The 24029-nt window shown below is 46.7% G+C and overlaps 1 protein-coding gene across 1 annotated transcript in view; it reads right to left on the minus strand.

Moving 5' to 3' along the window:
• Window positions 1-24029, minus strand: part of LOC147123942 (sialic acid-binding Ig-like lectin 12) — a 172453-nt gene that overhangs the window by 114012 nt on the left and 34412 nt on the right. The window contains exon 5 of the mRNA XM_085968745.1: window positions 11909-11948. Coding sequence (XP_085824871.1) covers window positions 11909-11948 — 40 coding nt within the window. The remainder of the gene's footprint in view (window positions 1-11908; window positions 11949-24029) is intronic.

The raw sequence follows: 24029 nt of genomic DNA on the forward strand, positions 1-24029 counted from the left end.
GGCACAGTTGAATAGCTTGCCAATGCTCAGTCTAGACTTGGCACAGTTGAATAGCTTGACAATGCACAGTCTAGACTTGGCACAGTTCAATAGCCTGCCAATGCTCAGTCGAGACTTGGCACAGTTGAATAGCCTGCCAATGCTCAGTCTAGACTTGGCACAGTTGAATAGCTTGATAATGCTCAGTGTAGACTTGGCACAGTTGAATAGCTTGACAATGCACAGTCTAGCCTTGGCACAGTTGAATAGCCTGCCAATGCTCAGTCTATACTTGGCACAGTTGAATAGCCTGCCAATGCTCAGTCCAGACTTCGCACAGTTGAATAGCCTGCCAATGCTCAGCCTAGACTTGGCACAGTTGAATAGCTTGCCAATGCTCAGTCTAGACTTGGCACAGTTGAATATCCTGTCAATGCTCAGTCTAGACTTGGCACAGTTGAATAGCCTGCCAATGCTCAGTCTAGACTTGGCATAGTTGAATAGCCTGCTAATTCTCAGTCTAGTCTTGGCACAGTTGAATAGCCTGCCAATGCTCAGTCTAGACTTGGCACAGTTGAATAGCCTGCCAATGCTCTGTCTTGACTTCGCACAGTTGAATAGCTTGCCAATGCTCAGTCTAGACTTGGCAGAATTGAATAGCTTGTCAATGCTCAGTCAAGACTTGGCACAGTTGAATAGCTTGACAATGCTCAGTCTAGACTTGGCATAGTTGAATAGCCTGCCAATGCTCAGTCTAGACTTGGCACAGTTGAATAGCTTGCCAATGCTCAGTCTAGACTTGGCACAGTTGAATAGCCTGCCAATGCTCAGTCTAGACTTGGCACAGTTGAATAGCCTGCCAATGCTCAGTCTAGACTTGGCACAGTTGAATAGCTTGACAATGCACAGTCTAGACTTGGCACAGTTGAATAGCTTGTCAATGCTCAGTCTAGACTTGGCACAGTTGAATAGCTTGCCAATGCTCAGTCTAGACTTGGCACAGTTGAATAGCTTGCCAATGCTCAGTCTAGACTTGGCACAGTTGAACAGCTTGACAATGCACAGTCTCGACTTGGCACAGTTGAATAGCCTGTCAATGCTCAGTCGAGACTTGGCACAGTTGAATAGCCTGCCAATGCTCAGTCTAGACTTGGCACAGTTGAATAGCCTGTCAATGCTCAGTCTAGACTTGGCACAGTTGAGTAGCCTGCCAATGCTCAGTCTGCACTTGGCACAGTTGAACAGCTTGTCAATGCACAGGCTAGACTTGGCACAGTTGAATAGCCTGCCAATGCTCAGTCTAGACTTGGCACAGTTGAATAGCTTGCCAATGCTCAGTCTAGACTTGGCAGAGTTCAATAGCTTGTCAATGCTCAGTCTAGACTTGGCACAGTTGAATAGCTTGACAATGCTCTGTCTAGACTTGGCATAGTTGAATAGCCTGCCAATGCCCAGTCTTGACTTGGCACAGTTGAATAGCTTGCCAATGCTCAGTCTAGACTTGGCACAGTTGAATAGCCTGCCAATGCTCAGTCTAGACTTGGCACAGTTGAATAGCCTGCCAATGCTCAGTCTAGACTTGGCACAGTTGAATAGCTTGACAATGCACAGTCTAGACTTGGCACAGTTGAATAGCTTGCCAATGCTCAGTCTAGACTTGGCACAGTTGAATAGCTTGCCAATGCTCAGTCTAGACTTGGCACAGTTGAACAGCTTGACAATGCACAGTCTCGACTTGGCACAGTTCAATAGCCTGCCAATGCTCAGTCTAGACTTGGCACAGTTGAATAGCTTGTCAATGCTCAGTCTAGACTTGGCACAGTTGAATAGCTTGACAATGCACAGTCTAGACTTGGCACAGTTGAATAGCCTGCCAATGCTCAGTCCAGACTTGGCACAGTAGAATAGCCTGTCAATGCTCAGTCTGGACTTGGCACAGTTGAATAGCCTGCCAATGCTTAGTCTAGACTTTGCACAGTTGAATAGCTTGTCAATGCTCAGTCTAGATTTGGCACAGTTGAATAGCTTGACAATGCACAGTCTAGACTTGGCACAGTTGAATAGCTTGACAATGCTCAGTCTAGACTTGGCATAGTTGAATAGCCTGCCAATGCTCAGTCTAGACTTGGCACAGTTGAATAGCTTCCAATGCTCAGTCTAGACTTGGCACAGTTCAATAGCCTGCCAATGCTCAGTCTAGACTTGGCACAGTTGAATAGCCTGCCAATGCTCAGTCTAGACTTGGCACAGTTGAATAGCTTGATAATGCTCAGTGTAGACTTGACACAGTTGAATAGCTTGACAATGCACAGTCTAGCCTTGGCACAGTTGAATAGCCTGCCAATGCTCAGTCTATACTTGGCACAGTTGAATAGCCTGCCAATGCTCAGTCCAGACTTCGCACAGTTGAATAGCCTGCCAATGCTCAGCCTAGACTTGGCACAGTTGAATAGCTTGCCAATGCTCAGTCTAGACTTGGCACAGTTGAATATCCTGTCAATGCTCAGTCTAGACTTGGCACAGTTGAATAGCCTGCCAATGCTCAGTCTAGACTTGGCATAGTTGAATAGCCTGCTAATTCTCAGTCTAGTCTTGGCACAGTTGAATAGCCTGCCAATGCTCAGTCTAGACTTGGCACAGTTGAATAGCCTGCCAATGCTCTGTCTTGACTTCGCACAGTTGAATAGCTTGCCAATGCTCAGTCTAGACTTGGCAGAATTGAATAGCTTGTCAATGCTCAGTCAAGACTTGGCACAGTTGAATAGCTTGACAATGCTCAGTCTAGACTTGGCATAGTTGAATTGCCTGCCAATGCTCAGTCTAGACTTGGCACAGTTGAATAGCTTGCCAATGCTCAGTCTAGACTTGGCACAGTTGAATTACCTGCCAATGCTCAGTCTAGACTTGGCACAGTTGAATAGCCTGCCAATGCTCAGTCTAGACTTGGCACAGTTGAATAGCTTGACAATGCACAGTCTAGACTTGGCACAGTTGAATAGCTTGTCAATGCTCAGTCTAGACTTGGCACAGTTGAATAGCTTGCCAATGCTCAGTCTAGACTTGGCACAGTTGAATAGCTTGCCAATGCTCAGTCTAGACTTGGCACAGTTGAATAGCTTGACAATGCACAGTCTAGACTTGGCACAGTTGAATAGCCTGTCAATGCTCAGTCTAGACTTGGCACAGTTGAATAGCCTGCCAATGCTCAGTCTAGACTTGGCACAGTTGAATAGCCTGTCAATGCTCAGTCTAGACCTGGCACAGTTGAGGAGCCTGCCAATGCTCAGTCTACACTTGGCACAGTTGAACAGCTTGTCAATGCACAGGCTAGACTTGGCACAGTTGAATAGCCTGCCAATGCTCAGTCTAGACTTGGCACAGTTGAATAGCTTGCCAATGCTCAGTCTAGACTTGGCAGAGTTCAATAGCTTGTCAATGCTCAGTCTAGACTTGGCACAGTTGAATAGCTTGACAATGCTCAGTCTAGACTTGGCATAGTTGAATAGCCTGCCAATGCCCAGTCTTGACTTGGCACAGTTGAATAGCTTGCCAATGCTCAGTCTAGACTTGGCACAGTTGAATAGCCTGCCAATGCTCAGTCTAGACTTGGCACAGTTGAATAGCTTGACAATGCACAGTCTAGACTTGGCACAGTTGAATAGCCTGCCAATGCTTAGTCCAGACTTCGCACAGTTGAATAGCTTGTCAATGCTCAGTCTAGATTTGGCACAGTTGAATAGCTTGACAATGCACAGTCTAGACTTGGCACAGTTGAATAGCTTGCCAATGCTCAGTCTAGACTTGGCATAGTTGAACAGCTTGACAATGCTCAGTCTAGACTTGGCACAGTTGAATAGCTTGCCAATGCTCAGTCTAGACTTGGCACAGTTGAATAGATAGACAATGCACAGTCTAGACTTGCCATAGTTGAATAGCTTGACAATGCACAGTCTAGACTTGGCATAGTTGAATAGCTTGACAATGCACAGTCTAGACTTGGCATAGTTGAATAGCCTGCCAATGCTCAGTCTAGACTTGGCGCAGTTGAATAGCCTGCCAATGCTCAGTCTAGACTTGGCACAGTTGAATAGCCTGCCAATGCTCAGTCTAGACTTGGCACAGTTGAATATCCTGTCAATGCTCAGTCTAGACTTGGCACAGTTGAATAGCCTGCCAATGCTCGGTCTGGACTTGGCACAGTTGAATAGCTTGCCAATGCTCAGTCTAGACTTGCACAGTTGAATAGCCTGTCAATGCTCAGTCTGGACTTGGCACAGCTGAATAGCCTGCCAATGCTCAGTCTAGACTTGGCACAGTGGAATAGCCTGCCAATGATCAGTCTAGACTTGGCACAGTTGAACAGCTTGTCAATGCACAGACTAGACTTGGCATAGTTGAATAGCCTGCCAATGCTCAGTCTAGACTTGGCACAGTTGAATAGCTTGCCAATGCTCAGTCTAGACTTGGCAGAGTTGAATAGCTTGTCAATGCTCAGTCTAGACTTGGCACAGTTGAATAGCTTGACAATGCTCAGTCTAGACTTGGCACAGTTGAATAGCTTGCCAATGCTCAGTCTAGACTTGGCACAGTTGAATAGCTTGTCAATGCTCAGTCTAGATTTGGCCTAGTTGAATAGCTTGATAATGCACAGTCTAGACTTGGCATAGTTGAATAGCTTGACAATGCACAGTCTAGACTTGGCATAGTTGAATAGCCTGCCAATGCTCAGTCTAGACTTGGCACAGTTGAATAGCCTGCCAATGCTCAGTCTAGACTTGGTACAGTTCAATAGCCTGCCAATGCTCAGTCTCGACTTGGCACATTTGAATAGCTTGCCAATGCTCAGTCTAGACTTGGCACAGTTGAATAGCTTGCCAATGCTCAGTCTAGACTTGGCACAGTTGAATAGCCTGCCAATGCTCAGTCTAGACTTGGCACAGTTGAATAGCCTGCCAATGCTCAGTCTAGACTTGGCACAGTTGAATAGCCTGCCAATTCTCAGTCTAGACTTGGCACAGTTGAATAGCTTGTCAATGCACAGTCTAGACTTGGCACAGTTGAATAGCTTGTCAATGCTCAGTCTAGACTTGGCACAGTTGAATAGCTGGACAATGCACAGTCTGGACTTGGCACAGTTGAATAGCCTGCCAATGCTCAGTCTAGAATTGGCACAGTTGAATAGCCTGTCAATGCTCAGTCTAGACTTGGCACAGTTGAATAGCCTGCCAATGCTCAGTCTAGACTTGGCACAGTTGAATAGCTTGTCAATGCTCAGTCTAGACTTGGCACAGTTGAATAGCTTGACAACGCTCAGTCTAGACTTGGCATAGTTGAATAGCCTGCCAATGCCCAGTGTTGACTTGGCACAGTTGAATAGCTTGTCAATGCTCAGTCTAGACTTGGCACACTTGAATAGCTTGTCAATGCTCAGTCTAGACTTGGCACAGTTGAATAGCTTGTCAATGCACAGTCTAGACTTGGCACAGTTGAATAGCGTGTCAATGCTCAGTCTAGACTTGGCACAGTTGAATAGTTTGTCAATGCACAGTCTAGACTTGGCACAGTTGAATAGCTTGCCAATGCTCAGTCTAGACTTGGCACAGTTCAATAGCTTGCCAATGCTCAGTCTAGACTTGGCACAGTTGAATAGCTTGACAATGCACAGTCTAGACTTGGCACAGTTCAATAGCCTGCCAATGCTCAGTCTAGACTTGGCACAGTTGAACAGCTTGTCAATGCACAGTCTAGACTTGGCACAGTTGAATAGCTTGTCAATGCTCAGTCTAGACTTGGCACAGTTGAATAGCTTGTCAATGCTCAGTCTAGACTTGGCACAGTTGAATAGCTTGTCAATGCACAGTGTAGACTTGGCACAGTTGAATAGCTTGTCAATGCTCAGTCTAGACTTGGCACAGTTGAATAGCCTGCCAATGCACAGTCTAGACTTGGCATAGTTGAATAGCCTGCCAATGCTCAGTCTAGACTTGGCGCAGTTGAATAGCCTGCCAATGCTCAGTCTAGACTTGGCACAGTTGAATAGCCTGCCAATGCTCAGTCTAGACTTGGCACAGTTGAATAGCCTGCCAATTCTCAGTCTAGACTTGGCACAGTTGAATAGCTTGTCAATGCACAGTCTAGACTTGGCACAGTTGAATAGCTTGTCAATGCTCAGTCTAGACTTGGCACAGTTGAATAGCTGGACAATGCACAGTCTGGACTTGGCACAGTTGAATAGCCTGCCAATGCTCAGTCTAGAATTGGCACAGTTGAATAGCCTGTCAATGCTCAGTCTAGACTTGGCACAGTTGAATAGCCTGCCAATGCTCAGTCTAGACTTGGCACAGTTGAATAGCTTGTCAATGCTCAGTCTAGACTTGGCACAGTTGAATAGCTTGACAACGCTCAGTCTAGACTTGGCATAGTTGAATAGCCTGCCAATGCCCAGTGTTGACTTGGCACAGTTGAATAGCTTGTCAATGCTCAGTCTAGACTTGGCACACTTGAATAGCTTGTCAATGCTCAGTCTAGACTTGGCACAGTTGAATAGCTTGTCAATGCACAGTCTAGACTTGGCACAGTTGAATAGCGTGTCAATGCTCAGTCTAGACTTGGCACAGTTGAATAGTTTGTCAATGCACAGTCTAGACTTGGCACAGTTGAATAGCTTGCCAATGCTCAGTCTAGACTTGGCACAGTTCAATAGCTTGCCAATGCTCAGTCTAGACTTGGCACAGTTGAATAGCTTGACAATGCACAGTCTAGACTTGGCACAGTTCAATAGCCTGCCAATGCTCAGTCTAGACTTGGCACAGTTGAACAGCTTGTCAATGCACAGTCTAGACTTGGCACAGTTGAATAGCTTGTCAATGCTCAGTCTAGACTTGGCACAGTTGAATAGCTTGTCAATGCTCAGTCTAGACTTGGCACAGTTGAATAGCTTGTCAATGCACAGTGTAGACTTGGCACAGTTGAATAGCTTGTCAATGCTCAGTCTAGACTTGGCACAGTTGAATAGCCTGCCAATGCACAGTCTAGACTTGGCATAGTTGAATAGCCTGCCAATGCTCAGTCTAGACTTGGCGCAGTTGAATAGCCTGCCAATGCTCAGTCTAGAGTTGGCACAGTTGAATAGCCTGCCAATGCTCAGTCTAGACTTGGCACAGTTGAATACCTGCCAATGCTCAGTCTGGACTTGGCATGGTTGAATAGCCTGCCAATGCTCAGTCTAGACTTGGCACAGTTGAATAGCTTGCCAATGCTCAGTCTAGACTTGGCAGAGTTGAATAGCTTGTCAATGCTCAGTCTAGACTTGGCACAGTTGAATAGCCTGCCAATGCTCAGTCTAGACTTGGCACAGTTGAATAGCCTGCCAATGCTCAGTCTAGACTTGGCACAGTTGAATAGCTTGACAATGCACAGTCTAGACTTGGCACAGTTGAATAGCTTGTCAATGCTCAGTCTAGACTTGGCACAGTTGAATAGCTTGTCAATGCTCAGTCTAGACTTGGCACAGTTGAATAGCTTGACAATGCACAGTCTGGACTTGGCACAGTTGAATAGCCTGCCAATGCTCAGTCTGGACTTGGCACTGTTGAATAGGTTGTCAATGCTCAGTCTAGACTTGGCACAGTTGAATAGCCTGCCAATGCTCAGTCTGGACTTGGCACAGTTGAATAGCCTGCCAATGCTCAGTCTAGACTTGGCACAGTTGAATAGCTTGCCAATGCTCAGTCTAGCCTTGGCAGAGTTGAATAGCTTGTCAATGCTCAGTCTAGACTTGGCACAGTTGAATAGCTTGACAATGCTCAGTCTAGACTTGGCACGGTTGAATAGCCTGCCAATGCCCGGTCTTGACTTGGCACATTTGAATAGCTTGCCAATGCTCAGTCTAGACTTGGCACAGTTGAATAGCCTGCCAATGCTCAGTCTAGGCTTGGCACAGTTGAATAGCCTGCCAATGCTCAGTCTAGACTTGGCACAGTTGAATAGCTTGACAATGCACAGTCTAGACTTGGCACAGTTGAATAGCTTGTCAATGCTCAGTCTAGACTTGGCACAGTTGAATAGCTTGCCAATGCTCAGTCTAGACTTGGCACAGTTGAATAGCTTGCCAATGCTCAGTCTAGACTTGGCACAGTTGAATAGCTTGACAATGCACAGTCTAGAGTTGGCACAGTTCAATAGCCTGCCAATGCTCAGTCTAGACTTGGCACAGTTGAATAGCTTGTCAATGCTCAGTCTAGACTTGGCACAGTTGAATAGCTTGACAATGCACAGTCTAGACTTGGCACAGTTGAATAGCCTGCCAATGCTCAGTCTAGACTTCGCACAGTTGAATAGCTTGTCAATGCTCAGTCTAGACTTGGCACAGTTGAATAGCTTGACAATGCACAGTCTAGACTTGGCACAGTTGAATAGCTTGCCAATGCTCAGTCTAGACTTGGCATAGTTGAATAGCTTGACAATGCTCAGTCTAGACTTGGCACAGTTGAATAGCTTGTCAAAGCACAGTCTAGACTTGGCACAGTTGAATAGCTTGTCAATGCACAGTCTAGACTTGGCACAGTTGAATAGCTTGTCAATGCTCAGTCTAGACTTGGCACAGTTGAATAGCTTGCCAATGCTCAGTCTAGACTTGGCACAGTTGAATAGCCTGCCAATGCTCAGTCTAGACTTGGTACAGTTGAATAGCTTGACAATGCTCAGTCTAGACTTGGCATAGTTGAATAGCCTGCCAATGCTCAGTCTAGACTTGGCACAGTTGAATAGCTTGACAATGCACAGTCTAGACTTGGCATAGTTGAATAGCTTGACAATGCACAGCCTAGACTTGGCATAGTTGAATAGCTTGACAATGCACAGTCTAGACTTGGCATAGTTGAATAGCCTGCCAATGCTCAGTCTAGACTTGGCACAGTTGAATAGCTTGACAATGCACAGTCTAGATTTGGCACAGTTGAATAGCTTGACAATGCACAGTCTAGACTTGGCACAGTTGAATAGCTTGACAATGCACAGTCTAGACTTGGCATAGTTGAATAGCTTGACAATGCACAGTCTAGACTTGGCATAGTTGAATAGCTTGACAATGCACAGTCTAGACTTGGCACAGTTGAATAGCTTGCCAATGCTCAGTCTAGACTTGGCACAGTTGAATAGCTTGACAATGCTCAGTCTAGACTTGGCACAGTTGAATAGCTTGACAATGCTCAGTCTAGACTTGGCACAGTTGAATCGCTTGCCAATGCTCAGTCTAGACTTGGCACAGTTGAATAGCTTGACAATGCACAGTCTAGACTTGGCATAGTTGAATAGCTTGACAATGCACAGTCTAGACTTGGCACAGTTGAATAGCTTGCCAATGCTCAGTCTAGACTTGGCACAGTTGAATAGCTTGACAATGCTCAGTCTAGACTTGGCACAGTTGAATAGCTTGACAATGCTCAGTCTAGACTTGGCACAGTTGAATAGCTTGCCAATGCTCAGTCTAGACTTGGCACAGTTGAATAGCCTGCCAATGCTCAGTCTAGACTTGGCACAGTTGAATAGCTTGCCAATGCTCAGTCTAGACTTGGCACAGTTGAATATCCTGTCAATGCTCAGTCTAGACTTGGCACAGTTGAATAGCCTGCCAATGCTCAGTCTAGACTAGGCACAGTTGAGTAGCCTGTCAATGCTCAGTCTAGACTTGGCACAGTTGAATAGCCTGCCAATGCTCAGTCTAGACTTGGCACAGTTGAATAGCCTGTCAATGCTCAGTCTAGACTTGGCACAGTTGAATAGCTTGCCAATGCTCAGTCTAGACTTGGCACAGTTGAATAGCTTGCCAATGCTCAGTCTAGACTTGGCACAGTTGAACAGCTTGTCAATGCACAGACTAGACTTGGCATAGTTGAACAGCCTGCCAATGCTCAGTCTAGACTTGGCACAGTTGAATAGCCTGCCAATGCTCAGTCTAGACTTGGCACAGTTGAATAGCCTGCCAATGCTCAGTCTAGACTTGGCACAGTTGAATAGCTTGACAATGCACAGTCTAGACTTGGCACAGTTGAATAGCTTGAGAATGCACAGTCTAGACTTGGCACAGTTGAATCGCCTGCCAATGCTCAGTCTAGACTTGGCACAGTTGAATAGCCTGCCAATGCTCAGTCTAGACTTGGCACAGTTGAATAGCTTGACAATGCACAGTCTAGACTTGGCACAGTTGAATAGCCTGCCAATGCTCAGTCTAGACTTGGCACAGTTGAATAGCTTGACAATGCACAGTCTAGACTTGGCACAGTTGAATAGCCTGCCAATGCTCAGTCTAAATTGGCACAGTTGAATAGCTTGACAATGCACAGTCTAGACTTGGCACAGTTGAATAGCTTGACAATGCACAGTCTAGACTTGGCACAGTTGAATAGCTTGCCAATGCTCAGTCTAGACTTGGCACAGTTGAATAGCTTGCCAATGCTCAGTCTAGACTTGGCACAGTTGAATGGCTTGACAACGCACAGTCTAGACTTGGCACGGTTGAATAGCCTGCCAATGCTCAGTTTAGACTTGGCACAGTTGAATAGCTTGCCAATGCTCAGTCTAGACTTGGCACAGTTGAATAGCTTGACAATGCACAGTCTAGACTTGGCACAGTTGAATAGCCTGCCAATGCTCAGTCTAGACTTGGCACAGTTGAATAGCCTGCCAACGCTCAGTCTAGACTTGGCACAGTTGAATAGCTTGACAATGCACAGTCTAGTCTTGGCACAGTTGAATAGCCTGCCAATGCTCAGTCTAGACTTGGCACAGTTGAATAGCTTGCCAATGCTCAGTCTAGACTTGGCACAGCTGAATAGCCTGCCAATGCTCAGTCTAGACTTGGCACAGTTGAATAGCTTGACAATGCACAGTCTAGACTTGGCACAGTTGAATAGCCTGCCAATGCTCAGTCTAGACTTGGTACAGTTGAATAGCCTGCCAATGCTCAGTCTAGACTTGGCACAGTTGAATAGCTTGTCAATGCACATTCTAGACTTGGCACAGTTGAATAGCTTGTCAATGCACAGTCTGGAAAATGGTGGACGATCAGGAGACCCTCTCCCCAACCAGTGGAAATTCAGCTCCTTGGAGGGGAAGGGAGAAAATAATGGGATCCAAGACTATTAACATAAAATGAGATACTTCCATATTACAGGAAACTTTGGTTTATCCGGAGGTTAACTGTCCGGAATGCTCGAGCCACTGGCAAAAATCAGGAGCCATTTCGTTAGGTTTTTTTTCTTTTCGTTGCTTTTTTCTCAACAGTCAAGCTCTGCAAGGTTTCGCTGAAGCTGTTGCTAAGCTACAGAGATGCTACAGAGACGCTTGCAAGGTACGGCCGACTGTTTAGAAGCTGTTACAGGGTTTGTTGCCAGATACGGAGCTCAAAATCTCCGTATGTTTCAACATTAGCGCTGGAGTGTCCGGCAGTTTTGAGGGAACGGCAACAGCTCGGTCCCGTCGGTGCCGGATAGCACAAAGTTTCCTGTATACTCAAACATTCATTGCAAGTGATGACATTTCGATCTAGGAAATTCTTTCCCCCCAGCAAGCATTCATTACATCTGAAAGTGTCCAAAGTATCAAACATGAGCAAGACGGTCATAGTTACACTCAGGTGAAATACAGGTTAATTTGGGGAAGGGAGTTCACAGGTGGATCTGCAGTCGGAGATTTACAAGCATCTGGCAATCTGCAAATTTAACTCAGTAACAACTAACCTGTGATTCACCTGAGGGCCTATTTAGATCACAGCGAGTGACGGGGGGGCAGCAGCCTTTAAAAGACAAACCATGTTAGCAGTTAAACATCACCAGCATGCTGCACTCGGTCTGTGCGAAAGAGATGTTCAATTCAACTCAGAGCAGAGACGCTATGCTGCCCCATGTTTATTAACAGACAATTATCCTACCTTTTTGTACATCTGAGGCACCCCATTAGACAAGAACACCCTAAAGAGATAAAACAATTAGTAAAAATTTAGATTAATAACTGAAATCCTCATCGGGTGCATTAGAAAGAGCAGGAAATATGTTTTAATCAAAGCCACAGCCCATGTACACTCTCCTCTATCACAGACTCTACCCACCCATTTAATCTCCTCCCACAGCCCATGTACACTCTCCCCTGTCATAGACCCTACCCACCCATTTAATCTCCTCCCACAGCCCATGTACACTCTCCCCTATCACGGACTCTACCCACCCATTTAATCTCCTCCCACAGTCCATGTACACACTCCCCTATCACAGACTCTACCCACCCATTTAATCTCCTCCCACAGCCCATGTACACTCTCCCCTGTCATGGACTCTACCCACCCATTTAATCTCCTCCCACAGCCCATGTACACTCTCCCCTATCACAGACTCTACCCACCCATTTAATCTCCTCCCACAGCCCATGTACACTCTCCCCTATCATGGACTCTACCCACCCATTGAATCTCCTCCCACAGCCCATGTACACTCTCCCCTATCAAGGACTCTACCCACCCATTTAATCTCCTCCCACAGCCCATGTACACTCTCCCCTATCACGGACTCTACCCACCCATTGAATCTCTTCCCACAGCCCATGTACACTCTCCCCTATCATGGACTCTACCCACCCATTTAATCTCCTCCCCCAGCCCATGTACACACTCCCCTATCATGGACTCTACCCACACATTTAATCTCCTCCCACAGCCCATGTACACTCTCCCCTATCATAGACTCTACCCACCCATTTAATCTCCTCCCACAGCCCATGTACACTCTCCCCTATCACGGACTCTACCCACCCATTTAATCTCCTCCCACAGCCCATGTACACTCTCCCCTATCATAGGCTCTACCCACCCATGTAATCTCCTCCCACAGCCCATGTACACTCTCCCCTATCACAGACGCTACCCACCCATTTAATCTCCTCCCACAGCCCATGTACACTCTCCCCAATCACAGACTCTACCCACCCATTTAATCTCCTCCCACAGCCCATGTACACTCTCCCCTATCATGGGCTCTACCCACCCATTTAATCTCCTCCCACAGCCCATGTACACTCTCCCCTATCATAGACTCTACCCACCCATTTAATCTGCTCTCACAGCCCATGTACACTCCCCCCTATCACGGACTCTACCCACCCATTTAATCTCCTCCCACAGCCCATGTACACTCTCCCCAATCACAGACTCTACCCAGCCATTTAATCTCCTCCCACAGCCCATGTACACTCAATTCAATTCAATTCAAATCGCTTTATTGGCATGACAAGTTACATCTTATGTTGCCAAAGCATCGGAAAACATTCATGTTTGTTCACAAAAATACAGATCTATCCATACAGTGTATAAACAGATATATCCCTGAGTGTATAAATATACTTTCATATAATTTATATATACTCTTTTCTTATATTTAGTGGTTGTCCCTCTGTTTATGGCAAGCTGTAACATAGTGTGCCGCTAGTGTTACGCAATTTCTCTCTTCCCCTAGTAGGTATGGGAGTTTTTGGTCGTCATTCAAATTTCTGAATTCCGGGCATATTTTTGTGAATTTTGGGTAGAAATTCTCCCTTATGCCCTGATATTTTCTACAAGCTGTGAGGAAGTGCATCTCTGTCTCCACCACTCCCTGACTGCAGTGAGAGCATATCCTGTCCTCTCTTGGTAGACGGGTCTGTCTATGTCTACCTTTTTTGATCGCCAGGTTATGTTCACTAAGTCTGTACATTGTCAAAGTTTTTCTCAGTTTGCTATGCTCAGGTAATCAGCCATGTTGTATTGTCTGTTTAGGGCCAAGTAGCAATTGAGTTTGCTTTGGGTTTTTGTTGTTTCTGCCCAATATGACTGTAGTGTATGTAACCTGTACCACCTTAAGAGACTACCTTAAGGTGATGAACTACTTTCTGATGGCTCCTGTATATTGTAGTACCGGTGGTAACCACACCGGTATATAAACACTGTGGAGCAGTTTGTATTTCAGTTCAGCCCTGACCCTCAACTACTAAAGACCTGTTTAAGTATTCTGTTGTCTGTGTCCAGTTATTCAGCATAACTACAATTGGGAAAACACAGACTCAACAGTGGCGACGAGTCTGATCGTACCTAGCGGCAGTTTTGCATCCAAGGAAGCTTCGTCCTCAGAACGAGCGTCGAAAAGGGGCATCCGCCCTCATCATCCTACTGAGCACCGCATCGCACGGGAGGCATCGAGAACCCGGGTTGGATTTGCTGGCCACGAAGTCCACCATCAGCAACAGGCAGTGATCATCCCTTCTACGACAGCGGCGGGTAAGCCCGATCTAGCGACACGGAGAGAAAGTCGGCCGAGTTGTCAGTGGGAGAAGGGGAGGGAAACCGAAGAAAAGGGCGGAGAACACAACCGCAGCCGGTGTAAGGGGCCGGACTGCAATCGGGGCAGAGACGCGCAGCAGCCAGAACAGCGTTAATGTCCACGAGGACCGCGGGAGCGGCGGGGAACAAGAGCAGCAGCGTCGGGGGAAATAAAGCACCGCTGGGAGGCGAGAACGGCAACAGCGCGGTAATCGCCATTTTAGTCGGCGGGGGAAGAAGACAAGCGCGGGAAAAGCCGCCAAGCGCGGGAAGCCGCCATTTTGGAAAATAAATAAAATAAAGGAAACTCAACAAAATGCCAAAAACGGGTAACATCACTGCTTTTGATAGCGATGTAGAAGATTGGGCCACTTATGTGGAACGCGTTGAAGTTTACTGTACAGCGAATGAGGTACCGGCGGATAAGAAAGCACTAACCATATTAAACTCGATGGGTGCGAAGACGTACGGGTTATTAAGGCACCTTGTAACACCAGATAAACTGGTAGGAAAGAGTTTCACGGAGATTGTTACTATCCTGCAAGAGCATTTAAACCCCATGCCGCTGCTGATAGCGGAACGATTTAAATTTTACAAAAGAATTCAGCTTAAAGAGGAAAGGAACGCTGAATTCTTAATCGAACTGCGCAAGTTATCAAAGTACTGTCAGTTCGGTACAGGACTAGCAGACGCTCTGAGAGATAAGTGCGTGTGTGGGCTACTAAAGGAAGGAACCCAGAAGCGACTGCTAGAGGAAAAGGATCTTACGCTGGACAAAGCTTTCAGCATTGCAGCATCGCACGAGGCAGCAGCACGAGGAACTGCGGAAATGCAGCAAAGGCCATCGGAATTCAGCACCAATGAAATGGCATTGGGTGCAGTAAAGTGTTATCATTGCGGAAGGACAACGCATGATCAGAACCAGTGCTGGTTCAAAGATAAAGAATGCAGGAAATGTGGCAGACTTGGTCACATAGCGAAAGTATGCCGGTCAGGAAAGAAGACCAACAACAAAAAGTCGCCGCAGGAGAAGTACAAGAAAGTACACAAGGTGACAGAGAACAGTTCGGATGAACAAAAGACGGATTCAGACTCCAGCAGTAAGGAACTGGGTTGTCTAAAAATACATAATGTGGGTAACACAGCAGACCACCAAACTATCTGGGTCATGCTTCGGATAGCAGGAGTCCAAGTGAAGATGGAATTGGACACTGGATCGGCATTGACGGTCATGAATAAGCAAGAGTACAAAAGGTTATTCTCACACATTCCCCTGAGGGATACGGAGATTGTATTGAAAACATACACGGGGCAAAGAGTATACCCCATCAGAAAGATAAAGGTAAAGGTGGTCTACAATGGTAAAGAAAGTCAGGGAATGGACTTGTATGTGTTACCTGAGGGAGGTCCACCACTACTGGGATGGGAATGGATCCGGAGAATAAATATGGACTGGCATTCCTTACAAGCACTAACTGTAGATTCCTGTAAAGAGGACGACGTCAAACCTAAACGACTGTCCAAAATATTGGACGATGCTAAGGAGGTGTTCCAACAGGGACTGGGAACACTGAAAGGAATTACGGCAAACATTAAGGTTGAAGAACATGCAAACCCAAAATTTTTTAAAGCCAGACCGATACCTTATGCGATACGACCTGCTGTGGAAGCAGAGCTGGAAGGGCTAGAACGTTCAGGAGTACTGTCAAAGGTGGACTGGAGCGAATGGGCCACGCCCATTGTTCCCGTCATGAAGCGTTCGTTGAGCAACAAGCCGGGGGAACCTGGGAAGGTTCGCATCTGTGGCGATTTCAAGATCACTGTTAATCCGGTTCTTCACGCGGTGCAATATCCGCTTCCGCGGATTGAGGATATCTTCGCTTCGCTGTCTGGCGGGAAACACTTCACCAAGATAGACCTGGCGCAGGCGTACTTACAGATGGAAGTTGATGAAGCGTCACGTCAGTATCTCACGATCAACACACATAAGGGCTTATATCGGTATAATAGACTGGTTTTTGGAGTGGCATCGGCTCCAGCGATTTGGCAAAGGGCCATGGAGCAGGTATTACAGGGAATTCCAGGCACACAATGCTACCTGGACGATATTCTGATTACAGGAGATGATGATAAGGAACACCTCGCGAATTTGGAGCAGGTGCTCACCAGATTGAAAGAATATGGACTCCGAGTTAATCGCCAGAAATGTGAGTTCTTTCAGAAGCGAATCTCGTACTGCGGTCACGTCATTGACCAGGAGGGGCTTCATAAGTCACCTGACAAGATCGAAGCTGTTGTGAAAGCTCCCGCTCCGGAAAATGTATCCTAGTTGAGGTCGTTCCTTGGGTTGATTAACTATTACCACAAGTTTCTTCCCAATTTATCCACGGTGTTACACCCGCTGAACACTCTTTTGCAAATGGGAGTACCATGGAAGTGGAGCGAGGACTGTAAGCGGGCTTTTCAAAAAAGCAAGGCACTGATCACCTCTAAGGAAGTGTTGGCTCACTTTAACCCAACGCTGCCTATTCGTTTAGCTTGTGATGCTTCTCCATATGGTATCAGGGCAGTGCTCTCACATAAGTTGCCAAATGGCTTGGAAAGGCCAGTCGCATTCGCATCCAGATCATTGACCTCCGCTGAGCGCAACTATGCTCAGATAGATAGGGAGGCTCTCAGCCTCGTGTGGGGAGTTAAGAAATTTAACCATTACCTGCAAGGCCAAAGGTTTACGCTGCTGACAGATCACCAGCCGTTGGTTTCCATTTTTAACCCTAAGAAGGGTGTTCCAGTTATGACGGCGCAGAGGCTTCAGAGATGGTCCCTTTTCCTAGGGGCACATCAATTGAGATCGAATTCAAAGGTACAAAGCAACATGGTAATGCTGATGGGCTGTCACGCCTGCCACTACCTACAGCGGAAGAGGCACCGGCAGTTGACCCTGTCGAGATATTTCACTCGACCATCATCGAATGCTTACCAGTCACCAATGCGAGTATTGAGAGAGAGACCAGAAATGACCCGACACTGTCTCGGGTCTACGATTTGACAATGAAGGGATGGCCAACACATGGCGAACCATTGTTACCTGCATTCTCAGCCAGACGAGAGCAGCTGTCCGTCTGTCAAGGAACATTGATGTATGGAACAAGAGTGATTATTCCTCCTAAATTAAGGGAGAGAGTTCTGAAGGAACTACATGAAGGTCATCTGGGGGGAGTCAAGATGAAAGGCCTTGCTAGGGCTTATGTGTGGTGGCCAGGTATCGACAAACAAATAAAGGATCTGACTAAAAGCTGCTCAGGGTGCCAAAAAGTTCAAAATGCACCTCCAATTGCACCGCTGCATCCGTGGGAATGGCCTTCAACCCCATGGCAACGTGTGCATATCGACTTTGCAGGTCCATTCATGGATTCCATGTTTTTGATAGTGGTAGACGCACATTCTAAATGGCCAGAAGTGATTAAGATGTCGACCACTACCTCTGAAAAGACGATCGCAGTCCTAAGAACCATATTTGCAAGGAATGGGTTGCCGGAACAAATATGTTCAGACAACGGACCACAGTTCGTGTCAGAAGAATTCCAGAAATTCATGAAGAAGAATGGGGTGAAACACTATACATCTGCCCCATATCATCCGGCTACCAATGGGTTGGCTGAGAGATTTGTACAAACGTTCAAAAAGGCGATAAAGGCCATGAGCGAAGACTATATTCCACTACAACACAAGGTGGACAATTTCCTGATGGCATATTGGAACGCCACGCATGCAGTGACAAATGAAAGCCCTGCCATAATGTTCTTTAACAGGAGGTTGCGGTCCCGGTTGGATTTGTTAAAACCCAATGTGCGTAGGGAAGTCGAAAACAAACAATTCCAGCACGTAAATAACAAGGTCACTCGGAGTTTCGAAATAGGACAACCAGTGTTGGCCAGGGACTATAGGAATGATAAATGGCAATCCGGAACAATTCGTGCCCGACAGGGACCCTTGATGTACACGGTAGACGTTGGTGAGAACGTAATACGACGTCATGCTGACCAACTTGTGGAATCGAGAACAAGGGTCGACCCCATGTCTACGGCAGAGACACCAGTTGAAGAAGTTATTGAGCCTGTAGCATCTACCTCAGACTCGAATGTACATGATGATGTTCAATCCATAAGAGATCAAATGGATGAGTCACCTCAGCAACGAGAACCAGAGACCCCTGAAAGGCGTTATCCGGCCTGGATCAGGAGGCCTCCTCAGAGACTGAATCTTTGAACAGTTTTGTATGAAAGTTGTATATATGTTATCCATGTTATGTTTAAATTGGGGTGTACACTGTTAAGCTAAAAGGGGAGGAATTGTAGTGCATGTAACCTGTACCACCTTAAGAGACTACCTTAAGGTGATGAACTACTTTCTGATGGCTCCTGTATATTGTAGTACCGGTGGTAACCACACCGGTATATAAACACTGTGGAGCAGTTTGTATTTCAGTTCAGCCCTGACCCTCAACTACTAAAGACCTGTTTAAGTATTCTGTTGTCTGTGTCCAGTTATTCAGCAGAACTACAATTGGGAAAACACAGACTCAACAATGACAGATATTTTTCCTTTTGCTTAGCGACAATTGTGTTGGGTCGAATTCTTTGTGTTACGCTGTCACTGTCCTGGGGCTGGTTATTGTTAGTAGTTGCTTCACTGAGTCCCAGGACTAGTTGACTGAGGGTATTCTTCTTTATGGTCCTCTCTTGGCATTTCAGGGCTTCGTAATGATAGCATTGGGGGTTGCTCATTTCTAGGTGTTTCCAAAATTTGGTGGCTCTTTTTTGGATAGTGATTATTAATGGATATTGGCCTAGTTCTGCCCTGCATGCATTGTTTACGGTTTTCCTTTGAGACCGGAGGATACTTTTACAGAATTCTGCATGTAGGATCTCAGTTGGGTGTTTGTCCCATTTTGCAAATTCTTGTTGTGTTAGCGGTCCCCACACCTCACTGCCATAGAGTGCAATTGGTTCAATTACTGATTTGAAAATTTTGAGCCAAATGCTAACTGGGATTTCTATTTGGATTGATTTTTTAATGGCATAGAAAGCCCTTCTTGCTTTCTCTTTCAGTTCATTCACAGTCAGTTTGAAATTTCCCGTAGAACTGATTTTTAAGCCCAAGTATGTGTAGTTAGTGGTTTGTTCAATTTTGTTTGTTCCTAGTGTGAAATTTATTTTGGGTGCCTGATGTCTGGATCTTTGCTGGAACACAAGGACTTTGGTTTTTTGGGGATTTATTGTCAGGGCCCAAGTCTGGCAGTACGACTCCAGCAGATCCAGGTTCTGCTGTAGACCCTCCTTAGCTGGTGACAGCAGAACCAGGTCGTCTGCATAGAGGAGGAATTTAACCTTGGATTCATATAGGTGAGTACCCACCCATTTAATCTCCTCCCACGGCCCATGTACACTCTCCCCAATCACAAACTCTACCCACCCATTTAATCTCCTCCCACAGCCCATGTACACTCGCCCCTCTCATGGACTCTACCCACCCATTTAATCTCCTCCCACAGCCCATGTACACTCTACCCTATCATGGACTCTACCCACCCATTTAATCTCCTCCCACAGCCCATGTACACTCTCCCCTATCATGGACTCTACCCACCCATTTAATCTCCTCCCACAGCCCATGTACACTCTCTGCTATCATGGGCTCTACTCACCCATTTAATCTCCTCCCTCAGCCCATGTACACTCTCCCCTATCATGGACTCTACCCACCCATTCAATCTCCTCCCACAGCACGTGTACACTCTACCCTATCATGGACTCCATCGACCCATTTAATCTCGTCCCACAGCCCATGTACACTCGCCCCTATCATGGACTCTACCCACCCAATTAATCTCCTCCCACAGCACGTGTACACTCTACCCTATCATGGACTCCATCGACCCATTTAATCTCCTCCCACAGCCCATGTACACTCTACCCTATCATGGACTCTACCCACCCATTTAATCTCCTCCCACAGCCCATGTACACTCTACCCTATCACAGACTCTACCCACCCATTTAATCTCCTCCCACAGCCCATGTATACTCTCCCCTATCATGGACTCCATCCACCCATTTAATCTCCACCCACAGCCCATGTACACTCTACCCTATCATGGACCCTACCCACCCATTTAATCTCCTCCCACAGCCCATGTACACTCTACCCTATCATGGACTCTACCCACCCATTTAATCTCCTCCCATAGCCCATGTATACTCTACCCTATCACGGACACTACCCACCCATTTAATCTCCTCCCACAGCCCATGTACACTCTCCCCTATCATGGGCTCTGCCCACCCATTTAATCTCCTCCCACAGCCCATGTACACTCTCCCCTATCACGGACTCTACCTACCCATTTAATCTCCTCCCACAGCCCATTTACACTCTCCCCTATCATGGACTCTACCGACCCATTTAATCTCCTCCCACAGCCCATGTACACTCTCCCCAATCACAGACTCTACCCACCCATTTAATCTCCTGCCACAGCCCATGTACACTCTCCCCTATCATGGGCTCTACCCACCCATTTAATCTCCTCCCACAGCCCATGTACACTCTCCCCTATCGTAGGCTCTACCCACCCATTTAATCTCCTCCCACAGCCCATGTACACTGTCCCCTATCACGGACTCTACCCACTCACTTAATCTCCTCCCACAGCCCATGTACACTCTCCCCTATCATGGACTCTACCGACCCATTTAATCTCCTCCCACAGCTCCATGTACACTCTCCCCAATCACAGACTCTACCCACCCATTTAATCTCCTCCCACAGCCCATGTACACTCTCCCCTATCATGGGCTCTACCCACCCATTTAATCTCCTCCCACAGCCCATGTACACTCTCCCCTATCATGGACTCTACCCACCCATTTAATCTCCTCCCACAACCCATGTACACTCTCCCCGGTCATAGGCTCTACCCACCCATTTAATCTCCTCCCACAGCCCATGTACACTCTCTCCTATCATGGGCTGAACCCTCCCATTTAATCTCCTCCCACAGCCCATGTACACTCTCCCCTATCATCGACTCTACCCACCCATTTAATCTCCTCCCACAGCCCATGTACACTCTCCCCTATCATCGACTCTACCCACCCATTTAATCTCCTCCCACAGCCCATGTACACTCTCCCCTATCATGGACTTTACCCACCCATTTAATCTCCTCCCACAGCCCGTGTACACTCTACCCTATCATGGACTCTACCCACTATTTAATCTCCCCCCACTGCCCCTGTACACTCTCCCCTATCACAGACTCTACCCACCCATTTAATCTCCTCCCACAGCCCATGTACACTCTCCCCTATCATGGACTCTACCCACCCATTTAATCTCCTCCCACAGCCCATGTACACTCTCCCCTATCATGGACTCTACCCACCCATTTAATCTCCTCCCACAGCCCATGTACACTCTCCCCTATCATGGACTCTACCCACCCATTCAATCTCCTCCCCCAGCCCATGTACACTCTCCCCTATCATGGACTCTACCCACCCATTTCATCTCCTCCCACAGCCCATGTACACTCTCCCCTATCATGGACTCTAGCCACCCATTTAATGTCCTCCCACAGCCCATGTACACTCTCCCCTATCACGGACTCTACCCACCCATTTAATCTCCTCCCACAGCCCATGTACACTCTCCCCTATCACGGACTCTACCCACCCATTTAATCTCCTCCCACAGCCAATGTACACTCCCCCCTATCATGGAATCTACCCACCCATTTAATCTCCTCCCACAGCCCATGTACACTCTCCCCTATCATGGACTCTACCCAGCCATTTAATCTCCTCCCACAGCCCGTGTACACTCTCCCCGCCCATTTAATCTCCTCCCACAGCCCATGTACACTCTCCCCTATCATGGACTCTCCCCGCCCATTTAATCTCCTCCCACACCCCATGTACACTCTACCCTATCTCGGACTCTACCCACCCATTTAATCTCTTCCCCCAGCCCATGAACACTCTCCCCTATCATGGACTCTACCCACCCATTTAATCTCCTTCCATAGCCCATGTACACCATATCATTCTAAGTTCCAAGAGTGAATGTGAACGATTTAGCCCATTGAAATTCTATACAATGGAGTGGGTGTGAAGTGCATGCTAAATCCTGCACAGTGCCTTTAATGTGTCAATAATATTGTATTGACAAATGTAATACGTAGCCTCTATTACTGGAAGGGCTGAGGTGAAACCATCCCCTTTCGTCAATATATATACATCACAGAATTAGATTGGGATACTTCTAGGGTTTTATATACGATACCTAAATTCTCTTGCTCAAGACTGCCCTACATAGCCCAATCCAATATCAATCATTGACCAAAACAGATCACCAGCAGCGGGACCCCCATCCAACACTGAGTGAAGAGTAACGTAACTCTTACTGCCAAATAAATCGTTCTACTGCTACTTCTGTCTGTGTCTGTTCTTTTGAATTGGTCTTGCCCACTCCCCTTTCTCTGATTCTATTAAAGTGCTTGTTCATCTTTCACTGTTCAGTTCAGAAGAATCAGAGAAGTTTACGGCACACAAGGAGGCCATTCGGCCCATCGTGCCTGTGCCGGCTCTTTGAAAGAGTTATCCAATTAGTCCCACTCCCCTGCTCTTTCCCCATAGCCCTGTAAATTTTTCCTTTTCAAGTATTTATCCAATTCCCTTTTGAAAGTTATTATTGAATCTGTTTCCACCGCCCTTTCAGGCAGCGCATTCCAGATCACAACAACTCGCTGCGTAAAACAAATTCTCATGTCGCCTCTGGCTCTTTTGCCAATTACCTTAAGTCTGTGTCCTCTGGTTACTGACCCCCGCCCCCCCCCCCCCCGCCATTGGAAACAGTTTCTCCTTATTTACTCTATCAAACCCTTCATGATTTTGAGCACCGCTATTAAATCTCCCATTAACCTTCCCTGCTCCAAGGAGAACAACGCCAGCTTCTCCAATCTCTCCACATAACTGAAGTCCCTCATCCCTGGAACCATTCTGGTAAATCTCCTAGAAAAGCTAACTTGTTTACATGGGCTCTTTCCCAGGTGTCATTCCAGCACAAGGACGTGTCTTAGGACGTTGTAACTGTCACCCTACGGGACCTTTAGCAAGATAATTGCACAAGGATCATAAGGCCCTGAAAAATGTTTTCATTAGGGGCTGCCCCAATACAGATGAGTGCCTGAGCACTGCAACCAGCTGCAGAGGGTTGAAGGGGAGGCCAGCATTAGAATAAAATAACCACAACACCCCTACACTGTGCTCCCTTACCCAGATTATATTTGCCACCATCTCCAGCCCCTTTATGTCACAAACTGTCTATTAATTTAAATACTGAAATGACGCAAGGAAATCAGTCCCTTTTGGTTGGATTACAGTTTCCCTACAGTTGCATTGGGATTATATACAGTGGGGGTGAGTGGAAAAGGCTTGGCCCATTGGGATTCTATACAATGGCGGTGAATGGGAAGGGGTTTAGTCCACTGAGATTTTTTTACAGTGGGGGTGAATGGGAAGGGGTTTAGTCCATTGGAGTTCTATACAATGGGTTTGAATGGGCTTGGCTGTGAAGCCCCCTACACTTGAAAGCCTACTGACACCATAAAAGCTCCTCCTTGAAAAATAGCCAATTGCGTGGGGTA

Source organism: Somniosus microcephalus, chromosome 1, assembly GCF_052327205.1.
Source record: "Somniosus microcephalus isolate GS21.2 chromosome 1, FLI_Smic_1.0, whole genome shotgun sequence".
In the NCBI taxonomy this organism is placed as follows: domain Eukaryota; kingdom Metazoa; phylum Chordata; class Chondrichthyes; order Squaliformes; family Somniosidae; genus Somniosus; species Somniosus microcephalus.